A 25,578-nucleotide genomic window follows, 5' to 3' on the forward strand; every position below is an offset into this window, starting at 1 on the left:
TATAGTCCAAGAAATGAATCGCCAGTAAGTGTGTGTAAAGCTAGTTCTCCTTTTTAGAGATTACTGTAGCTTCATGCTGTTTGGGAAGGGAGGTCTTTGGTAACTGGACTGTAGAAAGGCCAACATTGCTGCTTGTATCTGGTGACAGTATAAAGAGTGATGTACGTTTTAAGCTGCTGTAATCACTTATACTCCAAGTTTCTTCTGTGTCACAGAAAGTATCTCCTCCATATTGTCATTAATGTACAAGAAATTAATATTGTGATGTTCTCAAGAGCATTTTTCATAGGTGGGGACCTTGTTTGGAACAGGGTCCCTTTTTTCATTAAATGTTTTTATTATATATATATTACGCTCCGTGGGGTTGTCCAAGTAGCGGGTTGCACTTGAGCCTGCGTGCGCCTTCCCCAAAGCGTTTGTTGGTATGGACAGTTGCGTGTTTGAAATAGGCCCGACGCGTTTTGGAAATTTGTTTTCCTCATCAGGGACCAGCAGTAAAGTGCACAACATCTACCATCTCCCTAGATGGAAACACTCATTGTGCTTAAGGGAGATGTAGTCCATATGTCCCCGATGGATGCACTTTCAAATTACTGCTCGTTCCAAAGGCTCTAAAATGAGCCCCAAACAACACTCCTGTCCTCATCCATCGCGCAGCTCCACATAGGCAACTCATAAAAGAGTGAGCCTCGTGGCCCCACAGAGCGCAATACATTAGCGGCGGTCCTGCCGCTGGGTTGCACCACCCCGGGAAACGGGGGCCAAGTGACTCGCTCTTTTTTGAAGTGCATCTTTTAAATTAGTATAGCTATCAACACTGTTATTATCATCCTTTGGGGCATGTTACTATGTTTTTCCTACTAAACCTCTCGCTTCTAGTTCCAAGATGGCGCACATGCATGCAGTCCCCTTTCTATCACCACGTTTTCTCACATAGCCGAGCACTTCCGCATACGCTTCTGCTTCACACGCCGCAATCACTGAACAGCTTGTCGAGCACACGTGAATCCTCAACCGGTAAGCCTTTCCCCACACTCCCGTTAGAGCAGGCTAACCTCGTCTCGACGAGACCACAGTCTACTGATTGCTCTTTTTCTTTCACAGGGACGCTCCCTACGCCATACGGTCACACTTTGTTTTACGCCTACGGGTGAGCAGAAACTTTCACTTCTCCTTCACGCACCCTTTGTATTACTAGACCACTTTTGTAGGACTTCCGTATTTCTTCCATTAGCTCCTTTTTTGACGTATCATTGTGCAGAGTCATCGACTCACCATCCTCATCCCGCGCTCCCGACAAGATATGCAAGCTTTCACCTTTAACACTACCCTCACGGCACTTTCACTTTCTTTACGACTTTGTTCATGAATCCAAGCATGTTGTTTTTTCTGGAGTCTTTTTCACGTAATTCATAGGTCTCTCGGTGCACCTACCCTCAGCCATTCGTGGTGACATGGGCCTTTACTTTGGGTCTTTCCGTATCTATTTTTTAGCTTCTTAGTGTTGATTATCACACAAGTTCTTGCTCTCTTAGCATGATGTGCTATAAATATCTCTGCCAATAATGTTTAATAATTCACAAATTATCGTTTTGTAGATTCCCCTGACGAAGGGCTCATTGTTAAGCCCGAAATGCATTGGGACGCATAAACAAACATTGTTGCTGAAGTTCTGTAATTTGTGATTATACAACATCTTTACAAGAATACTTATTAAATAATCAATCGAGCAACAAATCACCAACGGCATCTGCGAAGTTTTATTGAATTGTTACTATTGCATGTTTATTATGTTAAATTGGAATCTCCTATGATTAATATAGTAGAATTGTTTGAAGATTCACCATTTACACTCATTTAAGTGAACGGGCAGTGCATTATGTTCCTGAGAAATTCTCAGGAAACTCCTTCCGCTTTCAGATTAAAGGTCTAGCAGGACCTTTTACCTTTTGCACGCAATGTAAAGCTTCCTAACATTGAATTACATTTGTTTGACCAGATAATTCAGTTTACTGAGTGCACACGCTGCTGCGTTACCTCTCTGCACCTTTGATAAAGACAGTTTGTCGAAACGCGTCCGGGCCATCGCGTCTCTTTCTGCCTGCGCTTTTGACACACATACACACAAGTCCAGGTGTACATTTACAAATGTACAAGATGGAAACAGGCCAAACTTAAATCCTTAGCTCAAGACCTGTATTTCGCTTGTATTCAAAGTTCCTTTTGGAAAGATAGATTTATATTAGTAATGGCATCCATGGTTTCTATATCAGTGACTTGTTATCAAACGTTTTGTGCAGGATTCTATCCTAGGGTCAATTAACCTGCGCGTTTTCTCCTTTCTCCGTGAGCTTGTTTGAATTCCTACCACAGAGGTATCCCTGCCTTTTCTCTATCTGATTTTCCACCATAGGGCCATCCCGTTATGTTGACCGATTGCTCGCGTTTGCAGTACCATGGGACATAGTCTTAAATAGAGGTGAGCAGTGGGGTTGTTTAGTAGTACTTTCTGGGTTCTGTATTCTGAGGGTTCAAAGGAACAGCCCAGAACAGTTTACGGCAGTACGAATAATTGTACATTTGCTTGTAAACCAACAGAACAAGAAACATCCAACAGGAAGAGCCAGACAGATGAGAATCCATGGCAGCTTAGTCAGAATCCTGTCATCATAGAACGATGAGAAGGCAATGTTGGCTGGGGTGTACAACTACTAAATGTATTTGCAATGTTATAGCTTTCTGTGCAGTTGATATGCAAGGGTGAGAAAGAACGCGCTAGTGAACAGGTCACTGTGCTGAACAGGAAGGTGGGTGTTCAGTGTCTAACACAAGTGTTCTAGACATTGACAAATGCTTTCAGTGATCATACACCAGTGGTCACAACAGACTGAGTGCTTAAGAAGGGAGTGGCAGCCACCACAAATCAATCAGATTAAACCACCACTAAACAGCCAGGGCACAGCACGAACTGTTACATTAAATAAAAAATTAAGAAAAGAAGCTCTTTGGTAAGAAAAGAAAACGTGACCCAAAGGAGTATTTGGAAATGTTCAAATCTGGACTTGAGAAGTAGGAAGGAAAAAGCTAGCAAGTGTGCTGATGGCCAAAAAAGGCAAACCTAGTTCACTCAACGTTCAAAGAAACTAAATGGATCAGACACCGGACCCATAAGCTGTATAGAAATAAGGAGCAAACACTTTATTTTAAAAACGTATCACTTTATTGATTTATTTTCATACAGTAACATTAACACGCGACTCTTAAAAGCATCCTTGAAAATTAGAGCTTCTGAGAGCGCTTAATAAATCCTATTTGTATGGCACAACTGCAAAGAGAAAGACGCATGTCCACCTGTGAATTGTATGAATACATATATACTTATATGTAGCCCGGTGGTTTTTTCAAGAGCTATATAATAACCATTTTCTTGCATTTCCAAACATACAAAGTTAATTTTCATTATTAACATCATAAGGTCATGCCAAAATTTTCTCTTTGGTATATTACAAGCAAGAATCAAACTTTCTTTCGCCGGCCAAATAAGTGGGTTACATCCAGTAAGAGCCACTAAATTGGCATTTTAACCATGACCAAACTTACTCTAATTTAAGTGGCACTTGCTTCAGCGATCATATGTAGTGCAACAGAACAACCAACTTTGTACACCAGTGAATACTTATAAACAGGTGAAACTATATAAATCCCATTAATTGATCCCAACAGTAGTCCAGAACAAACCTGCATTCATCATAGAGACACAACGGCTGCGCTTAGAAAACAAACAGAAGTATGGTTGCTGATTTGAAGAGATCGACTCCTAGCTAATTGCACTTTCTGGTATATCTCAAAGAAGTCCATCATAGGTTAAAGTACAACCTTGATAAACATCTTTCATCACAGCTAGTGGAAAAAAGGCAACATCTTTCAGGATTCTTTTAATCATGTAACAACTGTTAAATCATCTTTGGTTTTTTTTTTACTGCCCTACGTACAAAAGATAGAAGCACAAATCCTAAATATTTATATATATATATTTTACGATTAAAAGGATTATTACAAAAACTCCAGACCCTGAAAGCAATAAAGCAATAATACAAAAATACAATTCTGGCAAATAATGACAACTACAAAAGATAGGGAAATTCTGTAAATGAGTGCTGGCAACGTACTAAATGTTATGGGATAAATCCACGTGAAAGACCAGAATAAAGTATCGGATCATCTCCTGCTATCAGCTAAAAATGTTTTTAAAATAGAAACAAGTGGCATTGTCCCTATACAGTACAAAAGATGGCGCAACATTCCACTAGAATAATATCTTCTGGTACATTAGATAATAAAATAATTCAGCACAGCATTTTCTTTGCGCAACTTGCACACATTTCAACACATAAGAGATGTATTTTCATCCAAATAAAATGGCACACTATCACAAGGAAATCCACCAAGAAACAATTTCATAGTGCTTGTTTTTGCAGTGCCAAGAGCATATACGGCTTGCTTCCGACAACTTTTGTCCATTGAAGGTGGCCATTTTGAAATACTTGCAAAGAGGTTTTTTGTTTTTAATCCTCATCACCTCCATACATATCAGCCAGTTTCCTAAAACGTGGGCCCCAGTCGTTCAAGCAGTTGTAGTCTTGGTCCACATCTGAGTTAGAGGAGTTCAGGGAGCTGAGGGATGCAGCCTCCGAGCCGCTGCCCTCGTAATCAAAGACTAGTAGAGAGTCGTACGGTGGGGCTGTGGGGTCATTGTCCGCAGCATTCAGGTTCTGGATGGGGACAACATGATAGAGGTCAATACTCAAAACATTTACGATAAGCATACAGGCATCAGCAAACCATTTTGATCCCCCTACCACCTACTGAATGAGAAGAAAAGACATTAGAATCTGTACCCTCATTATTTAACTTGAAAAAAAATCTATCCTCAACAAGCCTTTCTTTATATACGGGGGAATAGAAAAATGATTTCATGCAGATCAGGGGGGCCACCAACTTCTGAACTGAGACATCATGCGCAATTTTCTTGTGCATAAAATTCCTTTATAAAGCTGCACTTGCATCAGGTCAAATTCAAAAGACTGATCCGACTCTAGTTATGAAAGTCACAGTCAGACAACTCCCATTTCATGTTACCTGTAATGTTAGGGGTAAGTCGTCAGGAGTTTGCAAGCTACTGAAAAGTCACACAGAACATGTTTTACGTGGCAGTGCCCTGGAGATAAATACAAGTATGTGCAAACTGGTTTTGGGTGACATAGATTATACTTGGACTGTTTTTAATTGGTAGACAACCGAGAGCATTACATGACTACATTTCCTACCGTTCCCCCTTTTATGGTTCAATATATCACAGTGCTTCAATCAAAGAAGGCATCGCCCCCGACACCCTAAAAAGACAAACCCATTAGATACTGAAGCAAGCAAACAATAACCCTGATGCATAGTAAATTCCTAAACCTGGTAAGAACATCAAGAAGGCATGAAGAAGCATGCCACACAAGGATTCAGACAGCAGTGCAGCATACAGACAGCCCCAACCAGAGAACACCCTCATCACATACAGAGATGAGCTCAGAGTCTCATCTTGTAGGACTCCTGTGCAGGGCCGGCTCTAGGCATGTGCAAGCTGTGCGCCTGCACAGGGCCACCAAACCCCAGGGGCCACCACGCCAATATATATCCTTAATATATTAATCCTCTGAAGATGGATACATATTTGCATTGTGGCCCCTGGCAGGGATTTGGCGGCCTCTGGCTCTGTTCCACTTCTAAACTCCCTGACCCCCTCCCCTCTTTACTGGCCTGCGTGCTCCGCCCCGCCCGGACCCCCTCTTCCGGGCCCCCTACCTACGCTCCCTGCCCAGGGCCACCATGAGCCTAGAGCCGGCCCTGTCCTGTGTAGTATTCATTAAAGGTGACCAAGCTAGACCTCTGCAACAGTCTTTTGCAGATGGCCTTCAACTGCATGAGCCTCAAATAGTTGTCTTTCCATCTCTCCAATATACCCTACCTGGTCCAAGTGAACTCAATAAAAATGCATCCGAGTAACTGTGCCACAGCTAAATTATGGATCCCATCACTGCCAGAATTGTTATACTTTACAGGGAATCTCTGTTCACACTCCAGGCTGACACGAACATCAAGCATGGTCAGTACTCAGACAACACAGCTTTACTTTTCCAACTCGCCCAACAGACTCCTCAACCAGCTAAAAGAACTGTCTTACCACCAACTGAAGATGGGGTTCAAATGACTTTCCGGATGCTGAAATCCATGAAAACAGAGTTTGTACGATCTCCATTGACAAACAAATAAGGAAAAGATTCACTCTGCAAGCACCCTTGACGGATTCACCATTAACTCGAAAACAGCATTGCAGCTTCTTCTTCAAGGCCCACAACACTAAGGACAGACAGCCTGGCACCAGTTCTCGCTTCTCTGGAACTTCAAATCGAACATCCCAGAGCATGACTTCAAAACCAAAATGCGGCAACAGCTCTGTCGCAGCTAGATAGCGGTAATGTCCTGTCAATTGAAATCTCAGAAATCTACTCGAAAATGCACATCCAATGCTCATCAAGGGATTGAGAATGTAGGACTGGATTGTTCCTCCACCTCTCTTCCAAGAACGAAATAACTTCAAAATCTGCTGCACCATATTCAAGACTGGTACCTCCAATATAGCAATCAAGAGCTTCATCTGACAAATACTTCTACTTGTTCCATTCAGGTAAGAAGACCGTCCTCATCAAGAAAAACCTCATCCAGAAGTAACTAGTTTTATTGTTTTCCTCAAGTGAACAAAAAAATAAGAGTATCCATCCCATTTTCAAGCATGCCCTGCCTGCCTTCACTTTCTACCTCTCCTTACTATTTTAAATAACTGTTTATAGCTAGGAGTTTTTTCTTTTAAGAAGGCTTTTAGAGTTACAGGATACTCAGTCACTCCTCCCTTATTTGGAAATGGGCACACGCAACGTTAGACTATTTTTCGCACAGCGGGTGAGAGCAGTAAGGAACAGCAAGTGAACACAGTATAGCACACATGTATTGTGAAAAGAATGACGCAAAAAAGAAAGATGAGCAATTAGAGTCCCGTTCCATGCAGGAGGGTGGGTGCATGTGAATCTACAGCACTACAAACTACAAACAGATGTTTACAGGGTAACATTTTCTATTTGTAGCATGTGTTGCTGTAAATACATATGCTCTGCAAAGACAGCAAAGCAGTACCCGCTATGTGCTGTGGCTAGCATATGGATAATGCAGATGTCTGAAATAATGTCCTGATGACTGTCTGCCCAACCATTGCCTGCTGCCTGGCTAAGATACCCACACAATAATGCTTGGTAAAAGTATGTGGGATTGACCAAGTGACTGCTTTACCTAGATCAACTAGCAGGATTTTGCCCAGAAACGCCATGGTTGCTGCTTTCCTGTATGTAGAGAAGCCTCTCTTGGCCTTGTGATGAGCAAAATTAATGTACTTGACTAACCACCTGGCAATACCGGCTCTGGAAACCCCTTGTGGGCTTTGGCAAAGGCTATAAACAAATGGTCAGCTAACTCCCACTAGCCTGATGAGATTGTCTTTCAACAGGGAGAGAAATGGTGCAGTTTCAGCTTGCCAGGTGTTGTGTGATCGGTGGGAGAGAGCCAGTGTTTGGACGTGGAGGCCACCTTGCCAGAGTCGCCTCTAACCCTGGTTTTGTTGTTGCCAGTGTAGGCACCTCTGGCGTACCCTCGTGCTGCCTGATATTTGAATGAGTGTTTCTGCCTCTGGTATGAGGGGGTGGAGTCCAGGTAAATGGCCTTTGAGCCTTATCAAGACTGCTGCACCCAAAAGTAGCCTCTGGCCAATAGGGGCTGAAGGGCATGGATTCCGCAAAGTCTGTATTCGGATTTATTTTCTCTAGCATCTTGTCAACCTGTGGCTCGAATATATCTTCACCATTGAAGGGTATGTTGAAAAGATGCTGTTGGATCTCTGGCTTGAAGCTAGAGAAGGGTAGCCAGGTGTAGCGCCTCAGTATGCTGGTACTGACACCCTCGGACAGCTGTGCCTATGGCGACCAGGGCACTGTGGTGTTCCAGATAGTTTGGGCCCCTGAGACTACCTGCTCTGCAGTCTTCCTGAGTTCTTTTGGGAGTAGCTTGACTAGCTCTGGCATCTCGTCCCACTGTTTCCTGTCATAGCTGGAGAGGAGGAGGATGATGGAGTTGCCTATCCTTCAGTGGGTAGAGACTCCTACTAGAATCCTTTTGCTGGCAGCCTCATCCTTCAAGTTCTCCTTATCCGGCGGGGGAGTCGCCCATTGCCTGATAGAAATCATATTCTCTCAGGGGTGGGGGGTTGTCCCATAGCTCATCTGTAGGTCCTGGGTAAAAGGGTCCCTCCTAAGGGTTGGAAGGGCTAAAGGAGCTGCCGGGAACATAAGAGGAATGTGAGGATCCCTCTGATGACTGTAATGGCAGTATATGTGGTGAGCGAGGAGGTGCTGGTGGAGAAGGAGGTACTGTTGGTGGAGGAGGGGGACAAATCTAGGGAAAAGGGCTTGTGCTCATCACTATATTTTTTAAGTTTAGGAGTTGGGAGTTCTTCAGCAAGGTCCTCCTTGAATGTTTTCTCCCTCTTCTGACTCAGTAGATTGTAGACAAAGTGGATTCATCTAAATCTTCCCAGTGAGGGGATGGAAAAAGTTTATTTTGCCTAGTGCCCAATTCCTCCAGCAGCCTTTGAAGAATTGGTTTCTGTGAGTTGTGGCAGTCAGCTGTTGGAGTCTTTGACATCGAAAGGCTTCAGAGTCTATGGTTGCTTTGGGGGCCAGAGTAGAAAGGGCCTTTATCGGACAGTGGAGTCAAGGCTTTTGGAGGATCTTAGGGCTTGATGGCTGTGGAGGGTCGATGCCAGACCGTGTAAGTTGTCAGCTCAGAGGCTTTCGGTCTGTGCTGACTGAAGCTAAAAGGTGGCAGGTGCCCTAAAGACTGTAAAGGCTTCAATATGGGTCTTGACACCCAACCCCATGAGTGCGGTGCTCTGCCTCCATGTAAGGCGTCCTCAGAGGCCTGGTTTGTGTATTGGTGTTGACCATACCCACAACACTGCCAGAGGTCTAAGCTTGAGGACATGTGGTCATAGGGATCCTCCTGTTCTTCCTCCTGGTTTGAGTTGGACAGAAAAGGGTGTTTATTCCACCACCTTATGGGCATAAGCCGCAGGGTGTTGCAGAGAAGAGCACAGATGACAACGCTTTTTCCCAAATCGTAAGTGTTGAATTTGACCATGTGGGCCGGAAGGAAAAAGTAGAGAACAAGTTTAGTCTTGGAGCCCTGTATGTTTTTTTCCCCGCCGTCTGGTTTGGAAGTGCACAATCTACCATGGAGTCACTGACCAAGCGCATTGCCAACTAAGTGAGGAGTCACAGTGCATTCCGCGACTCGAAAGACCATTCTCGAAGACAAACAACTTGCCAACTTCGAAGCCCAACACTAAATGGCAGGAGAATTAAGAGCATGTACAGCCAACTGTGCTATGAATATTAGCTTGTAGTAAACACTTTTTTTTTCAAATGTCTTGCCTTTTATCACCACTTTACAATATATTTCTTCAGAGTAAAAAAAAAAAAATCTTTTCCATTTCAACAAGGTGGCTGCAAAATATCCTATAGTCGCGTATATGCAGTCCATCGATGGCAAGAGACTCCATGTCCAGTGTCAAGTCAAGTCAGATAATTTATGTAGCGCACTACATACCCAGAGGGTCTCAAGGCGCTTAGAGAGGGGAGGAGGATTACTTGTCAAATATCCACGTTTTAAGTTGCTTTCTGAATGCTAGGTGGTTCTGGGTAAGGCGAAGGTGAGCGGGGAGTGAGTTCCATGTTTTAGCAGCCAGGTATGAGAAGGATCTGCCTCCCATGGTGGTCTTGTTGATGCGAGGTACAGTGGCGAGGGCTTGGCTGGAAGAACGTAGTTGGCGGGAGGGGGTGTAGAAGGACAGTCGTGAGTTGAGGCATTCTGGTCCGATGTCGTAGAGTGATTTGTGTGCGTGGGTTAGCAGTCGGAAAGTGATTCTCTTATTGACGGGTAGCCAGTGGAGGTCTTTCAGGTGACCAGAGATATGTTCGTTGCGCGGGATGTCCAATATGATCCTGGCTGAGGCGTTTTGGATTTGTTGGAGTTTCTTCTGGAGTTTAGCGGTAGTACCTGCGTAGAGGGTGTTTCCGTAGTCCAGTCGGCTCGTGACCAGAGCATGGGTGACTGTTTTTCTGGTTTCGGTGGGGATCCAGCGAAATGTTTTTTTGAGCATGCGAAGAATGTTGAAGCAGGATGAGGATACGGCGCTGACTTGTCTGTTCATTGAGAGTGAAGAATCCAGGATGACGCCCAGGTTCCGTGCGTGGTCCGTCGGGATGGGTGCTCCTCCAAGGGCTTCCGGCCACCAAGAGTCGTCCCATGCAGAGGGGGATGTACCTAGGATGAGGACTTCTGTTTTGTATGAGTTCAGTTTCAGACGGCTTTGTTTCATCCATGTCTTTCATTCCTTCGTGTAGGTTAGTTTTGGCGGTGCTGGGGTCATTGGTGAGAGAAAGGATTAGTTGAGTGTCATCCGCGTAAGAGATGATGTTGAGGTTGTGTTGGCGGGCGATGGCCGCGAGGGGGCTCATGTATACGTTGAATAGGGTGGGGCTGAGTGAGGATCCTTGTGGTACACCACAGATGACTTCAGTAGCCTCGGACTTGAATGGTGGAAGGCGGACTCTCTGGGTTCTTCCGGTGAGGAACGAGGTGATCTATTCAAGTGCTTTTCCTTGTATTCCGGTGTTGTTGAGGCGTTGTAGAAGGGTGCTGTGGCAGACTGTGTCGAATGCTGCAGAGAGGTCGAGGAGGATGAGGGCGACTGTGTCTCCATTGTCCAGTAGAGTTTGAACGTCGTCTGTTGCTGCGATGAGGGCGGTCTCAGTGCTGTGTTTTGCTCGGAAGCCAGATTGTGAGGGGTCGAGGGATTTGTTGGCTTCGAGGAAAGCGGCGAGCTGGTTGTTGACAGCTTTCTCGATGACTTTGGCCGGGAATGGAAGGAGCGAAATGGGGCGGTAATTTTTGAGTTCGGTGGGGTCCGCTGTGGGTTTTTTCAGCAGGGCGGTGAGTTCAGCGTGTTTCCAGTGGGAAGCACCCCTTACATCGGAGACATCGCATCGCGCTGACATTGCAACGCGGCCATTACATCGTGCCCATCATCACATCGCATGTCATCAGGACGCATGCAAGTACATCGCATTAGCTAATACATCGTTAACGATGACATCGAATTTTGTTCAAATGGGAAGCACATTAAAACGGGAAGCAGCGCATATGAAGCGCAAAAGAACAATGTTTTAATTCAAATGGGAAGCGAGCACAAAAAAAGGACATTAAAACGGGAAGCAATGTTTTTTTAAGTAATTGCGATATGCGCACAATGACACTGCAACAACAGGTGGACTAACGGAAACATAGACAGACTTTGGTGCTGACAGACACGGTTCGCGCCGGCATATGAAGCGCATATGAAGAATGTTTACTTAATGTTTATTTAAGTAATATTTAATTAATGTTTATTTAAGTAATTGCAATATGCGCAATTTAAAGCATACAATGCTCAATATGCTCAATGTGATCAATATCATAAAATTACTTCAAATGGGAAGCAAGCACATTGCAATATGCGCACAATTACATAACAAGCAAAGCTGCGCATATAAAGCATACAATGCTCAATATGCTCAATGTTTGTTTTAAGTAATTGCGATATGCGCACAAGGACACTGCAACAACTTTTTGATTAACGGAAACATAGACAGACTTTGCACTGTAACTGTACCTTATAAGGAATAGATGTACCTTTCCCGGACTAGCTGCGGGACACAATCTCACACAGACTGAGCAGTTATAAGCTAAAATTTATTGTGAAAAGTGCGTCTGGCTGTGCTTCCTAGTCTATTCCAAACGCATCATATGGCACACTTGAAGTATGTGGACTGTATCTAACTCAGAACTAAGAACAATAGTTACTTAAAGTTATACGCTTCAGGAAAGAAAACATTTATTGCTTACAAATAAAAAACTTTTAACCCATTTCAAGACAGTATGTAAAATTTACGATACTAGCAACAACAAAATTGCCATTATTTCATCTAGGGCTATACCCAAACACACAGATATCCGGGTACGGGGCAATACACCATATATTTACATAAATAAAACACATACACAGTATGCAGCCTTAAAAGATACCAGTCACAGGCCTGTGTAACAAACAGATCCAGATGGTTTTCATGGTACACGAGGGTGGCGAGAGACATAATAAGTCGTTATGTACATGGGGGAGGAGAGGGTCTCCAATTGAGTTACTTTCCATCAAGAATCCGTTAGGGGGGTTTGCAGTGATGTGACTGTGTTCAATGTAAGAGTAGGTAGGGTATGTAATGGAGTTTGGATCTCCGCACGTGGTGGCCTCAATTTGATAATGGGTTCACTGAAATTGACCACCCTCGGTACCTTGTGTTCGGATATGCACAGGGGGGCCCATCTGATTCAATGTCGTGGGTGTGCCAGGTTCTTAGGTATGCACAAGGCGGCAGCACAGTGCCACGTTAGTTAGATGCACGAGGTGCAACTCCTGTGGCAGGTCCACGATAATGAAGGCAGTAGCTCACAGCACCAGGTCTATAGGTGTGCACATAGAGGCCCTCCGCAACATCAATTTTACAGCGCCTGATTCTTGGGTATGCACAATGTGGCCCCGCAGTGTCACGGTCGCGAGGATGCACAATGCGACAGAATTGTGTCGGGTTCGTAGAAGGCAGCGGCTCCGTAGGGCCAGTTCTATAGCCGTGCAGGTAGTGGCCTCCAGTATCATCAATCCCAGAGCGCTAGGTTCGTGGGTGTGCATATAGTGGCTCGTCAGTGACTGGTTCCTATACATGCACAGGTGACACCGCTGTGCCAGGTTCGTAGAAGGCAGTCGCCCCGCAGTGCCAGGTCTGTGGGTGTGCAAGCAGTGGTCCCAGAGCACCAATTCCACAGAGCCAGGTTAGTGAGTATGCGTGCAATGGTTCACGCACAGATGCAATAACTGCACCCAGGGATGACCGGGCCAAGCACAACAGTTCAAGTCCTCCCGGCGCCCTCAAACCAGCTCCCGGGGCCCCCGGTCCTCGCGCGCCGCCCTGCAGCCGTGGGAGATCAGTAACCTAACACTACATTACGTTTCCAGCGAAGCACAGTGGAATCTCGCGGAAAACGCAGCTGCGACGTTTGCAGAGTGACGCGTGACAGAGCCTAGAAGTGGCATACGAAGAAAGAGCGGATTGTTAAAGGCATGACACAGCCTCATGCCATTCAGCACTTGTGCACATTCTCAATGCAGTCATCTCGGATCAAAAACATCCTCCCCAGGGTAAGAGGTCATGACCGGCTTCACCCAGGCATAGTCCTGCTTTTTTCTTTACTTTTTCTCTTTCCTCGGGTTTAAATCTAAGATTTTATTTTTTATGAGAATGAGACTGCACCTTATGAACGCCGGGTGCCGTTGCTTGGAGGGTAGATAACTCTGTGAAACATCGCGTTGTCATGTCGCGCGATGTAATGTCGCCGATGTGATATGCGATCCTAGGCCACGGCCGCATTTGCGTTGCAAAGACGTGCGATGAAAAAATGCCCGATGTAAGTGTCATTGCGATGTATTGGCCGCGATGCGAACGGCCGCGAGGAGTTGGATTGCGATGGATCGTCATACAACCGTTTCCAGTCTTCCGGGAAGGTGGCGGAGTTGAAGGAGCAGTTGAGGACGTCTCGGAGGTGCGGTGCTATGACGGAGTCTGCTTTGTTGAAGATGTGGTGAGGGCAAGGGTCTGTGGGGGATCCTGAGTGGATGGAATTCATCAGGCGGATTGTGTCCTCAGTGGAGATTGGGTTCCAGACGTTAAGGGTGTTCACGGGGGGAGAATGTTCAGCAGATGGTTGGGTGGGTTGGTCTCCGGGTTGGTTGTCAAAGCTGTTGTGGATGTCTGCAATCTTGTTGTGGAAGAATGAGGCTAGGGAGTCGCAGAGGGCTTGAGAGGGGGTGATGTCGTTGGAGTTGGCCGAGGGATTGGAAAATTCCTTGACGATGTTGAAAAGTTCTTTGCTGTTGTGGGCGTTGTTGTCAAGTCGATCATGCTGTCTCAGGCACCGGACAGCACTTTCTATGGTGGAACACTGAAAACCAGGATGTATAATTGAAAAATGGAAACTGCAACTGGCAGAATGTCAAATGCGGTTTGCCACCAGCCTAGGTGTGTCAGTGAAAGAAAACGCTGACCTCCGTAAAGCATTATGCTATATGGAAGCTTGCAAACTTCAGTTGTCAAACTGGTTTCATAAAAATTAGTACACAAAAGGAACGCATGCAGTGTAAACAAGAGACTTTACACACCATAAACACACTTCTGTCTCCAGCTTTCCTCTTTCTTTCTTGGTCTTGGCCCTCAGCTGAACTGACCATGCACATTATTTGACAGAAATTAGATGGTGGGCAGTTGATAAATTAGAGTGGGTCTGGCCCAAAATCCCATACCCATGCAAAGCTAGTGCTAGCCTATCTCCCAAACCCCTCTTACTCTCCTGAATCCAGTCTTTTATGCAGCTGTGAGGGGCTCAGAAATTCCATCATATTATAACTGCTGCTCTGAAACAGATTTTTAGGCTTCTGTTGCCACCCCATATTCGGTTTAAAACTTCTGTATGGCTTATAAAAATGTCCATAACAATGATTCTATGTAAACGTGAGTGTAAAACTATGGGTGGGACATGTGGCTTACAGAAGAGGGCAATGGGCAGACTGGAAGTACTTTCATTTTGCATAACAGCCATATCATCTGCGTATAGTCTTTCCATGAAATATTCATTTAAAAACCTTTACCGCCAACCGTAAATATGCTGCACTTCTACATTTCTTGTTTACAAGAAAAGATAGAAAACTTAGCTGTGGTATTTTTTTTATGTGATTTTACATTTCCCTCCCCATTTATTCTTTTTAAAATTCAATATCTTCTCTGGTTTTTAGAAATGATTTGCCTGGGCTCCGCCGTAAGTTTGCAGTTAGGCAATGTTTATGTAGCCAGTGATTTGTTCTTTATGCAGAGACAGTCATGGGAAGAATCCTGTGAGATGAATTGGGGCTCTCATTCAAAATCTTCTCAATAATGAAACCAACAAGAAGCCAAAGAGCATTAAAACTAACATTCATGTTTCCACAATTAAAGCGAGGAGAAAAGATCACAGGAGAGCATTCACTTGAAAGAATGACGGCAAATCAGTCAGTTAAGTGGAACATCGAATGTTCTTCTACGCCAATCTCGGTCTGGCACACAAAATTCAGAAACTCTTCTTTGAAACAAAATGTATTAATTTATAAAACAATACATCAGGAGGGGTCGGAGCCGGAACACATTTTTATAATACAGCAGCATTTCCCTAGGGCTCCTAAACCGCTTACAGTCCAAAGTGGTGTGAGCATGAACATAGAATAGTTCAGCCTAAAGCAAGTGGTTTGGGATTTTAGTGCTACTTGGAATGGTGGTGAGTCTTTTCAAACAAACCAGCTCTTGGGATGTAGCATGGATAAAGAACTGGGTGCATTAATGTTTGATAAACTTTCCTGGGTTTGAAAGGAGTGATGGCAATAAGCGATCAATTGTATGTCTTGGTGCAATTGAGTGTGAATGTACAAGGCTTCACTTAAAAGCAGTAGCAGATACATTTGCCAGTGTAATAATGAACTGAACTGGTTTTCAACACTGTTAAAGAGGTCTTCTGAGAATCCTAGAAGATAGTTCCACAGCGAGAGGTGCCGCACAGAACATGTGGCCACCTTTCCACTTCCTAGAAAAAACAAGTATTAAGAGATTGCATTGTTGACTAACTTACAGATTGCAAAGAGTGAGATAAGGAACAAACATGGCTGTCAGAATGGATTGGAATTCACACAGAACAAGCAATAAATAGTGCAGAGTACTTAACATGCACTTGCTCAGCTGAGTGCTAGGGGAGATATTGATCAGTCCCTTTTGCAAGCCAGCTACAGCCACACCAGCAAGGATTTAGAGTGTCCCGAGCACAGTACACATTCCAAAGTTTGAGTCACATCATCATTTCTTGAATGTCAACTAATGACAGCTACATGTCAAATAAAGGAAAATGTGTGGATACCCGTGGATGATGGAAGCTTATTGAACATGCAAAAAGAACAATTGATGGACAGAATGCAGAACAATGTCATATTTACACCAGTACAGAGATCTGGGCCTAAATCACTCGTTTTTTTGCTCCCCATGCCAGTTTGAACCTAGCCATATGCAAATCAGTCTTGACCCTGTACCCAATGGCAACAGTCCAGTCCTAACTGCCAGACCAGGTCCTCCCTGGACTGGAAACAAGCATCCTAGGACCAGTTTCAGGGTTTCACCCCCATTAGCCAGGATAGCTTGACTCCAGTGGCATGGAGAGCATGGGACTCACATCTAGGCATACTCGTCCCACTCGGGGTGACAAATGACAAAAAGAACAATTGATGGATAGAATGCAAAACAATGTCATACATTCACTCCAGTACATAGGTCTGGGCCTAAATCAATCGTTTTTTTGCTCACCATGCCATTCCAGTTTGAACCCAGCAATGTGCAAAACAGTCTTGACTGTGCCCAATGGCAACAGTCTTGACTGTGCCCAATGGCAACAGTCCCGCCTGAACTGCCAGGCCAGGTCCTCCCTGGGCTGGAAACAAACCTCCTAGGACCGGTTTTGGGGTTTCACCTCATCAGCCAGGATAGCCTGACTCCAGTGGCATTGAGTTGCAGCGCTCTGTCCATCATCTCCTTGTGTTTTGCTTTATTTGCCCTAAGTTGGCAGGGTATGCTTAGACGTGTGTCCCTTCCTCACTTTGCCACTGGATTCAAGCAAGCATGGCTGATAAGGGGTGTTACCCCAAAATCGGTCCCAGGATGCTGGTTTCCTGTTCAGTGAAGACCTGGCTTGGCAGTTCCTGCTGGACTGTTCCCATGAGGCACAGGGTCAAGACTGATTTGCATAGAGCAGGGTCTGAACTGAGGTGGCGAAGTGAGCTAAAGAACGATGATAGCTACAACCCAGATCTGTGACTGGGGTGAGTGTCTGAAAAGTTTCAGCGCTCCGTCCATTTCCTTGTGTATAGTTAATTGAACAGATCATTAACCTGTGGCAGGTGCAGAGACACATCTGCCTGTGATTTAAAGCCAACTCCCATGTTTTAACTGCCTTAGCCTGAATATGGCAAGCACTCACTTCCAAAGTGAAAGAAAACGGGAGCAGAGAGTTCAGGTAAGCCACCGACCTCCATGAACTCAGTTTTCCACTGTTTGAATGTTAGCCAGTAGTCACCCATCCAGTGTTGGACAGGCCACATGAAGGGCTCGCTCCCTCCCCGCACGACCAGGCCCAAGCCCGGCTCCTCCAGTGTTACACACCGCCACGACCCGTCTGCCATCCCCTCCGGGACCCCTGCCTCTGAACATCTCGACCTCATGGGCACGATTCCCTACCGGCCTGCTCGCCCGACCTGGGCGCCATCTTGGACACAGCACCACGAGGCCGCGTGGCCTCCGATCGACCCTAACCCTGGGCCTGGCCAGGCCCCGACATCCCGGCACCACCATCCACCCAGGAGGTGAGCGGACTACTTGGCAGGTCAATGGGAGAAAGAGGTGTCGATGGCTCTCCCCCGCCAAGTGCCGATCACCCCCAGCTCCCCCAGGCGCTGGCTCCACCCCCCTGCTGGGTGTCTGGACTCCCTCATCCCGGACCTCCCGACCCCCAAGTGCGAGGGTCCGGACATCAAAGGGCGCCAGACCTATAACTGGGGCAGCTCCAGAGCAGGAAGGCAGTTGTATCCTGGAGTCGAGAGACGCAGTGAAGAACTCATCCTTGACGGACTACTGGCGCTGCCGTAGCCCTGCCTTGCGAACTATCGTCCTGCCTGCTGGCGCTGCCGCAACCTTCTGAAACCTTCATCGTCGTCGGGACCTGCTGGCGTGGCCGCGGACCGTTTGTAACTACCACCTTCATCGGGACCAGCTGGCTCCGCCGCGGACCGTCGCCATCAACCATCTCGGGACCTGCCGGCTCCGCCGCGGCCCGATCATCTAGAACGCCGAGCTCGAGGATTGAGAGCTATTTTCATCTAACCAATTGGTAACAAGACTGTCCCGCTACCCCCTTTTCCCATCCAGAGACCAGAACCGAGGGGACCCCTGAGTCCAGACCTCCTTGTACCATTTTATCGTACTTAAAGAATTGCTATAAAGTATCGTTGAACCTTATCCTTGTGTGGTGTACGTCTGTGGGGGGGAAGTTACTAGTCTGTACGATCGTCGGAGACGGCTCTCCCCGGAGACCTCTCCTCCCATCCTCGGCCGACCCTCCCGGTCCGTCTAACATTGGTGGCCAGCGGCGCGATCCGAATCACCGCATAATCGTACAGAGAGTAGCTCACCCCACGACGAATTCACAACGACAACCAAAGAAAGCGGATCCACCGAGAAATTCCAGATGGAGAAATTGGAAGAATATAGCCATCGTGAGTTGAAACAATTCTGTATCGAACTAGGTATCGCTACCACCGGTCTAAGTACTAAAGACGATTTCAAACACGCCCTTGAGTCCTGGGCAGAAACCGGGGCCGTCAGACCCCCAGACCAAAATGTCGCAGCAGCAGAAAAAGACACCACGGCTCCGGAGGAGCGAAGAACGGGTCTCTCGCAAGACGAGATCCAAGAACGAGAAAGAACCCGACTACACGAACTAGAAATGGCTCGGCTCAAAATGGATGGTGAACTCAAGTTAGCAGAACAGAAACTAAACCTGGAGCATCTACGGCTCCGAGAAGAACGGGAAGAGAAACAGAGACAAAGGGAGCTCGAGGAAAAGAGACTGGCATATGAACATGAGCGCAAATTAGCTGAGATAGACTTACGCAAACAAAACAAAGAAGTAGGGGTGCCCGAGCAACCTCGCACCCCAGGGACAACAGAGAAAAAGGTACACATCCCCAAGGATGTCGTCCGAGAATATTTCCGAGAAGACGACATCCAGCAATGGTTCAAGGCCTACGAAATCGCTATGACCTCCCACCGGATCGATCGAAGCGACTGGGGAGCCGGACTATGGGGGAGGTTCCTCAATGAGGGCCGCGATGCCCTGCTGCAGCTCCCAGACCATCTAATGACCTCCTATGACCACATGAAGGCTGCCCTCCTCACCCGCTATGGACTCACACCCGAAATGTACCGCCAGAGGTTCCGAGACTGCACCCGAATCCCGGGTACGACTTGGGTAGAATACGTGAACTATTTCAGCCGGGCCTTCGAGGGTTGGATCAAAGGAAGCAACGTCACAACTTATGAACAGCTCTTCAATCTCATGGTATGGGAGCATCTATCAAACAACTGCTTCGTCGAGCTCAGGCAGCACCTCCTCGACAGTAAAATGACTGATCCACGGCAGCTCGCCGCCGAGGCTGACCGGTGGGAAATCACCCGAGTGGGCCGAAATGGGTCCTATGAACAGAACCGGAACCACCACGGTCAGCACCGTCCCCGAGGTGGAGGAGGGGGCCAAGGACGAGGAAGAGACAATGCTCCGGCCGCACCCGCTACCAGCACCCCACCCCCGGCCAACCGGGGCAACACCCCGGCGCGGCCGGGATACCGAGCCAATGTCACGTGTCACCGATGCCAGCGAGTCGGCCACTACGCAAACGACCCAAATTGTCCACAGAACCAGACTCCGAGGCCCCGCCAGATGGCTGCCGCCGCCCTGGGGGAAGAACAAATCTCCGAGGAACATGAAGAATATGAGCAAGAACACCAAGAATGGGAGCCAGCCGCCATGGCTCTAGCCTGCTTAGGGGGGAGAGACATGGTCCCGCGGGTCCCCCTCCCCGCCAACACCCGGAAGTACAGTCAATGGGTGAGCATTAATGGACGCCGGGCCGAAGCCCTACGTGACACCGGGGCCAGTGTGACAGCCGTCCGCTGTCACCTGGTGACCCCAGAACAGATCCTGCCGAACACTCTCTGCCCTGTCCGTTCAGCCGACAATTCGGAGAGTCTATGTCGGATGGCTTGCGTCCCCTTCGAGTGGGGAGGAGTCTCTGGCATGTTAAAAGTGACGGTCCGAGATGACGCCTCCGTAGACTGTCTCCTGGGGAATGACCTGGAAAGCTCCCCGTGGGCCGTCGTCGAAAGAAGAGAGCACCTGGGGATGTTGGGCATCCCGGACTGGGCGTGCGTCACCACCCGGTCCATGGCCGCCCGCGCCATCCCCCGTCCCGAAGGACCTGAATGGCCGGCACCTCCTCCACCGGTTGCTCCAGTAGAAGACGCCGACAGTACTGCCCCACCAGAGCCAACTCCCGAGGGGCCCGTTCAGTCTACGGACCTCTCCGGCCTGGATCAGTGGCAGCAAGAGGGGGGGCCACCCAGGAACAGTTTCGCCAAGAACAGAAAACCTGTCCCTCCCTCGAGGGACTCCGCCAACAAGCCCTCGCTCAGAGCGCAGGGGATACTTCCGGAACACATTGGGTCTATTGGGACAATGACCAGTTGTACAGCGAACAGAGAATCGCGGAGTTAGGGGCCAGTCGAGTGCTAGTGGTGCCCCTCCGCTTTAGAGACTTCTTGCTAAACCTGGCCCACGATGTCCCCCTGGCTGGCCACATGGGTCAGGATAAAACCTACAGTCGCCTAGTGACCCACTTCTTCTGGCCTAAAATGAGGAACGACGTACTCCAACACTGCCGGTCTTGCCCCACGTGCCAAGCCAGTGGGAAGGGCGGCCGCAAACTGAAAGCCCCCCTGCAACCATTTCCAGTGGTCACCACCCCGTTCGAGAGGGTGGGGATAGACATTGTGGGGCCCCTCGACCCCCGTACAGCTCAAGGACATCGATTCATCCTGGTACTAGTGGACCACGCCACCCGCTACCCTGAGACTGTTCCCCTACGAACTGTGACAGCCCCGGTAGTCGGCCGGGCCCTGATGGGGATCTTCTCCCGTGTGGGCTTCCCCCGAGAAGTCGTCAGTGACCGAGGCACAAACTTTATTTCGAAATACATGAAGTCCCTCTGGCAACAGTGTGGGGTCACCTACCGATTCACGACCCCCTATCACCCTCAAGGAAACGGACTCGTTGAGCGGTTCAACCGCACGCTCAAAGGGATGATTGGGGGGTTGGAAGAGCCCCTCCGTCGCCAGTGGGATGTGCTACTACCGTGCCTTCTCTTTGCCTACCGAGAGGTCCCCCAGAAGTCCCTCGGCTTCAGCCCGTTTGAACTCTTGTATGGACACCCGGTACGAGGGCCACTCAGCCTGGTCAAAGAAGGCTGGGAAATGCCTCCCCTAAAGAACCCTCCAGATGTTTTCAAGTACCTCCTAACCCTCCGCAACCAAACCCGACGATTCCGAGAGATGGCAAAAGCAAACTTGGAGGCTAGTCAGGAAGACATGAAAAGGTGGTACGACCAAAATGCCTCCTCCATCGAATTTGAACCCGGCCAACAAGTATGGGTGATGTCCCCCACCGAACCATGCGCCCTGCAAGACAAATGGACGGGGCCCTTCAAAGTAATCGAGCGCAAGGGCCCTGTCACCTATCTCATCGATATGGAATCTTCACGGAACCCCCTCCGGGTTCTCCACGCTAACAGACTGAAACCCCACTTTGTGCGTTCAGAACTTAGCCTCCTGATGGCAACAGACAATGGGGCCGAGGAGGACTCCGAGCCCCTCCCTGACCTCCTACGGACCCGGGAAAAGGACGGCTCCGTGGACGGGGTCCGACTTTCAGAGGCCCTCAACCTGGAACAACGCCAAGGATGCCGAGACCTCCTGTTGCAGTTCGCCAGCCTGTTCTCCCTCACCCCAGGGGTCACCCCCTGGTGCGTACACGATGTAGACACTGGGGACAGTCCCCCTATCCGCCACCGGGCCTACCGCGTACCAGATCGGGTACGAGCCTGCATCCAAGAGGAGGTGACCCGGATGCTCACGCTCGGAGTCATCGAGCCCTCCGACAGCCCCTGGGCCAGCCCAGTAGTACTGGTCCCCAAAGCAGCCGCCCCCGGAGCCACCCCAGAACTCCGGTTCTGCGTCGACTACCGGGGCCTGAATGCGGTCACCAGAACAGACGCGCATCCCATTCCCCGGGCAGATGAACTAATCGACCGCATGGGAGCTGCCCGCTACCTCAGTATCTTCGACCTGACAGCGGGCTACTGGCAGATCGGCCTCACACCCCGGGCCCAAGAACGATCTGCATTTTCCACTCCGGATGGGCACTATCACTTCAAAGTCATGCCCTTCGGCATGAAGAATGCCCCAGCAACGTTCCAGCGGCTAGTAAACCAGGTCCTGGCGGGACTCGAAGAATTCAGCGCCGCCTACCTGGACGATATCGCTGTGTACAGCCACCACTGGTCCGACCACCTCCACCACCTCCGAGAGGTGCTACAGGCCCTCCAACGAGCTGGCCTCACGATCAAGGCCAGCAAATGCCAAATTGGCCAGGGGTCCGTGACCTATCTCGGACACCAGGTGGGAAGCGGCCTGGTGGCCCCTCTGCAACTCAAGATCGCTGCCATCCAGTCCTGGCAGCCCCCCATCACCCAGACCGAGGTACGCGCCTTTCTGGGACTCACAGGCTACTACCGGCGGTTTGTGAGAGACTATGGCAGTATTGTGGGGCCCCTCACGGAACTCACATCCAAAAATCACCCAAAGAAGGTCAACTGGACCCCAGACTGTCAAGCGGCCTTCGAGAAGCTGAAAGCCGCCATGTGCTCCGCCCCGGTGCTCCAGGCCCCCGACTACAGTCGGGAATTTATCGTCCAGACGGACGCCTCCGACCATGGCATTGGGGCAGTCCTTTCCCAGTTGAATACCGAAGGACTTGACCAGCCAGTGGCTTTCATCAGCAGGCGTCTCCTGGCCCGAGAACAACGCTGGAGCACCATAGAGAGGGAGGCCTTCGCCGTGGTATGGGCCCTCAAAAAGCTCCGGCCCTACCTCTTCGGCACCCACTTCCGGGTCCAGACCGATCATCGGCCCCTGCAGTGGCTAATGCAGATGCGGGGGGAAAACCCGAAACTACTACGCTGGTCCATCTCCCTGCAGGGGATGGACTTCACTGTGGAACATCGACCTGGGCAGGACCACGCCAACGCAGATGGCCTGTCACGCTTTTTCCGCCTCGACGAGGAGAGTCCCCAAGAGGATGGGTGACTCTCCCCGCCTTCAGCTGGGGGGGACGCATGTTGGACAGGCCACATGAAGGGCTCGCTCCCTCCCCGCACGACCAGGCCCAAGCCCGGCTCCTCCAGTGTTACACACCGCCACGACCCGTCTGCCATCCCCTCCGGGACCCCTGCCTCTGAACATCTCGACCTCATGGGCACGATTCCCTACCGGCCTGCTCGCCCGACCTGGGCGCCATCTTGGACACAGCACCACGAGGCCGCGTGGCCTCCGATCGACCCTAACCCTGGGCCTGGCCAGGCCCCGACATCCCGGCACCACCATCCACCCAGGAGGTGAGCGGACTACTTTGCAGGTCAATGGGAGAAAGAGGTGTCGATGGCTCTCCCCCACCAAGTGCCGATCACCCCCAGCTCCCCCAGGCGCTGGCTCCACCCCCCTGCTGGGTGTCTGGACTCCCTCATCCCGGACCTCCCGACCCCCAAGTGCGAGGGTCCGGACATCAAAGGGCGCCAGACCTATAACTGGGGCAGCTCCAGAGCAGGAAGGCAGTTGTATCCTGGAGTCGAGAGACGCAGTGAAGAACTCATCCTTGATGGACTACTGGCGCTGCCGTAGCCCTGCCTTGCGAACTATCGTCCTGCCTGCTGGCGCTGCCGCAACCTTCTGAAACCTTCATCGTCGTCGGGACCTGCTGGCGTGGCCGCGGACCGTTTGTAACTACCACCTTCATCGGGACCAGCTGGCTCCGCCACGGACCGTCGCCATCAACCATCTCGGGACCTGCCGGCTCCGCCGCGGCCCGATCATCTAGAACGCCGAGCTCGAGGATTGAGAGCTATTTTCATCTAACCAATTGGTAACAAGACTGTCCCGCTACCCCCTTTTCCCATCCAGAGACCAGAACCGAGGGGACCCCTGAGTCCAGACCTCCTTGTACCATTTTATCGTACTTAAAGAATTGCTATAAAGTATCGTTGAACCTTATCCTTGTGTGGTGTACGTCTGTGGGGGGGAAGTTACTAGTCTGTACGATCGTCGGAGACGGCTCTCCCCGGAGACCTCTCCTCCCATCCTCGGCCGACCCTCCCGGTCCGTCTAACATCCAGTCACCTAATGTGGTAGTTTGTTGGAGCCGCTTAGCAATAAAACCAGTTTCCTGTTAGCATTAATATTTTAATGGAAACTATAGGATCAGATAGACCACAGAATAGACTTTGAACAAGAGGCTAAATGACTGGAGAGCCCTGGGTAACATAATATACTTGAAGAAATTCTGAAGTTTTTAATGGTCTTAGGGGGTGATATTGCTTCGACAAAAACTCAAGGCAGGTGCCCGGATCTACAACCTCTGGAGGTAAGTGAACAAAAATAGGGCACTCACACTTCTAATTTCAATTGCCTTCCAAAGATCATCTAAAAAGAAATCTGGATACATTGACTGCCCTGATAAAGGACAGAAGCCCACATGACATTTTTCTTGACATCCCAAACCACCCACATCTTCTTGACACTGGATCATCCAAGCATTTTTGAGTAGCTTAAATGCCTAGTAGAAGAAAGATGGTTGGAAAACTGACAGCATCCGCTGAACTAAAGAAAGACATTGGGCGATTCTATAATTACCTTTTTTATCCTACTCATTTTTGGACCACACAGATGCCACAAGAAACCATGAAAAGGATGAACAGACACATTTTAAATCACTGAAGGAGTGAATGACTGAGTGATGTCTTCAAGACTAGGATTGGAAAAAAAGTCACAGGTCCATTAAGACATCAGTTGCCCATCAGCCAAAACTTGGACAGTAGGCTCCGAATTTGCAGGTGGTAGGAAAAAAAGCATAAGAGCAATGCACCAGACGGCAAGCATGAAAACAAAAGCTCAAAGCTTGTGCAGTTCAGAGTGTAGCAGGACGCCAGATAGCGGGATCTGGTTGGGATGGCTTTATATAACCTCTTGTTATGCTCAATGGATGAAAACAGCCTATTTTTAGTTTTCATAGTCAAGTACTTACTCAAGACGCTACTGTACTGGAACAATTATCCCCTTGGGCCCTTGAGAAAGGGAACTTACTTGGTCTTCCGCTTGTGTATGAATTATGAGGTTCTCTTAATACTTATTGTGGGGGAGCAAAGCTCTGGTAGGTGAACGTTTTCACTTCTCTAAGATGCCTAAAAGTTAAATTCAGTATTGCATCTTGTGACAGTGAGACTTAGACTCAGGCAAGTTCCCCTCTGCGAGTACACTTGAGTATATTTCACAACAA

The 25,578-nt window shown here is 48.6% G+C and overlaps 1 protein-coding gene across 2 annotated transcripts in view; it reads right to left on the reverse strand.

The window, feature by feature from the left end:
• Nucleotides 1-3,197: 3,197 nt before the first annotated feature.
• CDH1 (cadherin 1) overlaps nucleotides 3,198-25,578 on the reverse strand; it is a 189,061-nt gene continuing 166,680 nt past the window's right edge. For both annotated transcript variants that reach the window (XM_086945773.1, XM_086945774.1), the window contains exon 16: nucleotides 3,198-4,772. In XM_086945773.1, coding sequence (XP_086801899.1) covers nucleotides 4,566-4,772 — 207 coding nt within the window. In that variant the 3' untranslated portion in view covers nucleotides 3,198-4,565. The remainder of the gene's footprint in view (nucleotides 4,773-25,578) is intronic.

Source organism: Lissotriton vulgaris, chromosome 12 (genome assembly GCF_964263255.1).
Source record: "Lissotriton vulgaris chromosome 12, aLisVul1.2, whole genome shotgun sequence".
NCBI classification, from domain to species: Eukaryota; Metazoa; Chordata; class Amphibia; order Caudata; family Salamandridae; genus Lissotriton; species Lissotriton vulgaris.